General features: G+C 34.5%; 1 protein-coding gene across 1 annotated transcript in view; it reads left to right on the top strand.

Annotated features, from left to right (window-relative positions):
• Positions 1-5,488, top strand: part of LOC105313053 (uncharacterized) — a 21,441-nt gene extending 15,953 nt beyond the window's left edge. The window contains exon 2 of the mRNA XM_011406173.1: positions 5,272-5,488. Coding sequence (XP_011404475.1) covers positions 5,272-5,488 — 217 coding nt within the window. The remainder of the gene's footprint in view (positions 1-5,271) is intronic.
• The last annotated feature ends 1,007 nt before the right edge of the window (positions 5,489-6,495 follow it).

A 6,495-nucleotide genomic window follows, 5' to 3' on the forward strand; every position in this document is an offset into this window, starting at 1 on the left:
GGTTAATTATCAATAGCATGTAGACTTTACAGCAAAGAGCTCAAAGGTAGTGGTCCTGACTAGAAGATAGAGGATGGAGAACTGGATGGCTCCCACTAAAGCTGCTAAAGAATAGATAATTAGCTACTGAACACTGTAATTGTATAGACACATGGTCTTATTGTCATAGCAACAATCAATTGGCTTCTATGGTATTTAATTGAACCTTTTTATTACTTTTTATTTGCAAAAATAAGCAGGTGCAAATATATCTCGACCTACAGTAACTTGCTATGATCCATAAAGTCTATAGAATTATTTTCAGGTTATGCATTGGCAGGTGTTATATGTGCAGAGTCAAAAATGACACTTAACAGAAACAGTTGATCATACTGTGATTTTCTGGTGAACAGTCATAATTTTATGTAGATTTACAATTTTATAGATGAGTAACTCACCAGTGCAAACTAGTACATTTGATTGTGGAGTGTTTGTTTGTAAGGTAAGAAATTTAAATCTACTATATATAAATTTCATCAAAAATTAATAATACAACAGGCTGAAAAATTTATTGACAGAAGGCCGATGAATTTTAATCAAGTATATACTAATTAGTGCAGATAGTAATATGAAATACTAATGGAATAAAAATCTTTTTCAAGGATTATGTGGAAAAAGCATGAGTTCAAGTACTAAAAATTATTTTGTGGGCTTGTAAGATACCGTATTTCCTCGAGTAAAAGCCGCCCCAGAGTAGCCGCCTCCCTCGAATAGACGCTTCCTGTGGCCAGGGTAGTCAAAGAAATTACCGCCGCCTTCAAATAGACGCTGCTTATAATACTATTCATTATCATTATTAATAACCAAGTATTTAATTAACTAGTAAAATGGCCGTCTAGTCACAGTTGAGTCTTAGTCGAGTAGTTCCTTCATCCTATCGATTAGTTTTTTCTTTCCAGGAAAGATATAGATGCATGGTACTTCTAGGACCTTTCCAAATTCCCTTTTCCCATTAACATGAGCTTCTATTTGACCCCACAAAGCAAGAAATATGATGCAACTCGCGAAAACTCCCTGAGGAAGGTGAAGTACATGTAGCTCATAATGCAAAGACACTGGGGAACATCTAAAGTCCTACAGCCTGAGGTAGAACATGAGAGTGATCTTTCTCCAGATCTGGAACTGGAAGTAGTAGAGTAGTAATTGACATAATGAAAATTGAATTATTTTGTTTAAAAAGAGTATTAATGGTAAAAATTAATAATTAATTTAAAATTAATGACAATTAATAATAATTGCCACCCTCGAACAATGGCTGCCCTTGTATAGTTGCTTCCCTCCTACAGATGGAAAAATGAAATAGACGCCGCAGCTTTTACTCGAGGAAATACGGTACTTATATTAACTTGACTAACTTTTCGAAAATTATGAGTTGGCAGTGCAGTAATACGCATAAAAGAGTTGTCATCAAGTACTGAAGAAACAGTGTGGAGTCAGGAAGGATTAACAAAAGGAATAATTACTGTACGAGATACTAAACTGTTTTTAGATGATGTATCAACCGTCTGCAATGAATCACCATTATCTGAGAAAGTATAGCTAGTCTTTAACTATATACTTGAATTACTTTGATGTATCATTATGTTAAACAGCATGGTATTTGCTTTTTCCAGTTACTTGCATATGACACGACAATAAAGAACCATACAGTGAAGTAATTACTGACTGACATTGTCTCAGAATGATGCATGTTGTATGTAATTACATTATTATGTGGCAATTTAAATGGTGTCAGTCTGCGTTATACTTGAATGCTCCAAGGCCAAAAAAGCAGCAGAATTTAAGAAGTTGAATCCTTTACTTTCTGTACAGGTTAAACACTAGTTTAAAATGTGTTCTTGTTGAAAATTTTTACACAATAAGTCAATATACATGATTATATGTCCAAATTTTGAAAATAAAATAGTTCTTGTAAGTATAAGTGACTCAATATATCTCTTACATTAACTACTTGACACAGAGGAAGTATTTGTATATAATGCTGGATGAAGTACTAAAGATAAAGAACTTATAGCGCAGACATGTAGGTATAACATCAAAACATAGGGAATTTTTTCTTAGTGTTATACAGAGAAGCAGTAGCTAAGATTTAATGATTTGAAAAATAAAAGAAATTAAAATGATTATATGGAGACATAATTTCTATATTGGATTATATAATAGGTTGCAACGATTGATGCAACTAAAGCTATATGTGAATAAAAGTAATGCAATGAAGCATGCAAAACAGAAGGACAGTATGCAAAGTATAATACTTTACTATAGTTATATCCTAACATAATTGACCGTATTATAGGATTAGATGAAATTGTAAATCTGAACTTTGAATCTACCTTTGAAACTAGTTATCCGTCTTAATCTGGTCGCTTTTCTATAACCTCTCATGAACGATGTGTATAATAATGATGAGAATAATAATAATAAAAGCTCTGAGGTTATGTCATATTATTCATAACAGTTATACACGATCCTGACAGTAAAGGATTACTGGCATCAATTTTTTTCAATAAACAAAATGAGATGGATGATGGTGATGATATTATTTTGCACTATCAACTTTGATTGGGGAAATAAGTGATATCTTAAGAACTATCCAGTTTTAGACAGGAGCAAAAGAGACAAGTGCATTTTGAAATAATTTTAATGTAATAACTGTACTGATACAGAGATTTCATTGTTAAGAAGACTTTATTAGAAGTTCAGTTGAGGTAAATAAGAAGTAGCTATGTTACTTAATAAAGAATCATTGCAAATAGGCACACCTTCATAATATTTACTTGGTCCATAGTGGCTTTAGCAAAGTAATGAAAGAAGAAAAGATTTGAGTGATTCGTGGCCTCTAGAATTAGATAATATGGTAATTTAAAAATTCAAATATTATGATTGTATACATGTGGGTGCATGTGTCATTATTATTTTTAGCACTTCGAACTACAGCATTTCTTGTTGGGCTTCGAAGGAGTCATATTGCAAAAGCCAATCTTGGTTTTGAACAACTTGAAAATGTGGCCGAAGGTAAAATAGACTATTAACTGCAAGTCATTATTTTTGCAAATTTGAAGATATTGAATGTACCACTAATGGATAACATATAAATTAAGCTACAATGAAGCAGTAGAAATATTTAAAAAGAATGAATTACCAAAATGAAAGTCCCAAACAATTACAAAGAGAATGAAATGTTATTGTTGTAAATAAAGGCTTTTATCTTATTTTTTGATACTAATTATTGGCAATACAACTGACAAAATAATTGATTGTGCATGTAATGAAAAATAGCCCAGAAATTGGCTTTTAATTTATGCAATTATTTGGCTCAGTAAATAGTAGTAAATTACGATGGTCATACACTAACATCTTAGCACAGTAAGAGAAACTAAAGTCATATTAGTTTCTGTTGTCTTGGGTCAAACTCTTCCTAGACTTTTGGCTGCAAAGGCTGGCTGAATCTCATTATTATGGTTTGAATAGCCCTTAGCAAGAGTGGAAAATTATTTAGGGAGAGTGCACAGAGTAACCTTCCTATAATCTGTGATACCATAGCGAGTATGTTTACATTCATTTTTTAAAGTATACAGAGTTAAACTCAGTAATGTAACTAATCTTCAAACTTATGGCTGCGGTTGGTAAAGTGGCACTTTAAGCATGCACCCAACTTTTAAGACATATCTCCAGTCTGTGGATCATACAGTGCGAGAAACAGGCAGGAGCAGACAGGAACATGTTCCTCTAATGGTTGGCTATTTCTTTCTTGCTGCATTCTGACTTGAAATCAATGTAATGACAAGAGAATGGCTACGTGGTGCTAATCACCATGCTATGTAAACATACATGCTGTGGTATCACATATTATAGGTGGGTTAGATAGTCTCCTTAAAAAACTATCCACTCTTGCCCTTAGTAATTTCTTCGTAATGAATGATTGAGATTTTATCATGTGACGTAAGGCAGGGTGACACAGTTCAAAATTAGACATATTTATTGTTACATACTACAGTTGAGCTAAGCATGGAGACATTTAAGACTAATCCAGTAAAATTTAATTGCATGCATCCGAAGCAATTTACCATCGTCCAAAATATTAAATTCATTATTCAGTAGGTAAATTCACTCAATGTTTCATTGAGTATGATCAGAAGCTATACAAAAGGCAATTGGAACCTTTTGAACCATTCAAAATTTCAGCAAAAATAACAATAAAGACATAATATTATCATAATCAGGAGCCTAACTTTTCATGAGCTCCATGTATATGATACCATTGTTAATTAGACACGAAAAATTTGGAGATAAATGATACTGAAGAAATATAGAATATGGAGTACCTTATGCATGACCGGACATCACCAATAAATGGACATTCAAAAAACCTTATCTAGCTGCAAAACTTTTTTATTATACATCATTTAAAAGAACAAGAATGCCTCATTTGTTCTTTCGAGTTTCATGTTCTTACTAAGTTTAGGACCGAAGTAATGTGGTTCAAAAGACGAGTGACAGATCATCCTGAAGATCAGTCAGATATCAGCATTTTTTGTAGAAGGAATATCACACCATACTTAGTACCGTCTCAAGCCATACCAGGTAAGCAACAATAACCTTGATGTATCAGCAAGAAATTGATGCAACACTCATGGCACTTCTTGCTCCTACACAGAATAGCGAGAGTGATAAGTCTCTGGTCCAATTATGTATGTATGGACACGCCCACTTCACTATTCCATATCACCTCGTGCCTCGTGGCTAACTAACTGGGCTCTTTTACTTACGTACAGCCTAAAAACTGGACAGATATCACTGCACTGGAATAATACTATACTACAAAAGGTAAAAACTACTTGGTGTTATTATTACACTTGGCACTACACATAATTGAAAATGTGTAAATCTCACTGTCAGTAAATTGTGCTCCATGAAGTTTAGTCTAGCTCTATTTATGTCTAATTAACTCCCTATGGCTTTCTATCTAGCCAGAACAGACCCCCTAAGCAGGTTTCAACCTGTCCATACAACTTTTTCATGTGCAGAGATCTATGCACGCTTATGTCAATTGCATAATATAAATTAGTGCTACCTTAATATATCACAATATCTATTTATCGCGACATTTGGATCATAATACAATATCATACACTGACTTTCTGTATCAATATTTCTGTGCATGTGCACAACATTTTGCACGTGGCACACGGGGTTATGATGTAATCGTTAAACAAACATGTGGTGTTCTAGTTCTAGCCTGGAGGACCAGCTTGTGCTTAATCCTAAAGTCATGAGTAAAGTATGGGAGAACTTTGGCTTTGCCGCTGATGAAAACAGCACTGTGCTGGATAAGAAGATTATTTGCTGTCTGAGTTGTAAGTTGATTGGTTATTTGGGGAACACAATGAACCTGACTTACCACATACGAGTTCACTTTAGGAACAGCAAGCGGAAGAAAAAGAAGTAGCAGCAGAGCCTTGCGCCAAGACTCAATAAACATTTCATGGATCCAGAGCTAAGACAGCTGTGTTTGCGCAAGATTGCTTCAAGCATGCTGAGCTTGTTACAGCAACAGCTGATTTCATCTGCCATAGTCTACAGCCATGGTTGAGGAAGAAAGGTTTAGACAGCTAATTCAGATTGCTGAACTCATTTTAACTTCCACATTGCAATCACTTTGCTGAGAAAGTTATTCCTCTGAGATACTGAGATTTGTTCGTCTGTTGAAACAGAACAAGAGAGCGTCGAAAAGTGTTCTATCACAACTGATTTGTAGACAGCACAGCACAAAATTTAAGGATACATTTCATTGACAGTTCACTTCGTCAATGAATATATTTAGTTTCAAAGCAAGTGTCTTCAGACACAAGTTACAACTGACTAAACCTCTATATCCATTGAAGCAGTAGCTTTATTTATGTTGAGTTCATAGAATGTCCAAGACAAGGTGTGTGGAGCAACAACTATTAATGCTAGTAATGTGGTAAATGCCAATCGTGTGTTGGCAGGAGTTGAGCACTTCCCATGTGTTGCCCATACCATAGTGTTGGGTGTAAAAAGTTGTCTCAATGTATCTTGTGTTCAAAGAGTTTTTGGATCATGCCGAAAGCGTCTTTAACATTTCAACAAGTCTAGTAAGCAAACTTGCAAGTTGTGAGAAAAGCAAGAGATGTTAAAGCTGCCTAAGCATAGATTGATTCAGGGATGTATTACTCGTCAGGGAAGCGTGAGCATGGAACAACAGGCAGCAGTATTGATGGAGGGGAATATGAGAGACCTGATACCAGAGTCTTCTGAAAGGACGCTTATAGAAAAACTAATTGATAATTTACTCCTGTTTCAGCAAGACACAGGCAGTGTCTTGTGTCAAGTATCACACAGTAAGTACAGTAAAACCTTTGCTGTTTAAACTGCTACATAAAACACTTTTAATCACTAAAACTGACTCTGGTGTCATTAAGGAGGTAAAGATAA

This window comes from Amphimedon queenslandica, unplaced genomic scaffold, assembly GCF_000090795.2.
Source record: "Amphimedon queenslandica unplaced genomic scaffold, v1.1 AMPQUscaffold_13359, whole genome shotgun sequence".
Classification (NCBI taxonomy): Eukaryota; Metazoa; Porifera; class Demospongiae; order Haplosclerida; family Niphatidae; genus Amphimedon; species Amphimedon queenslandica.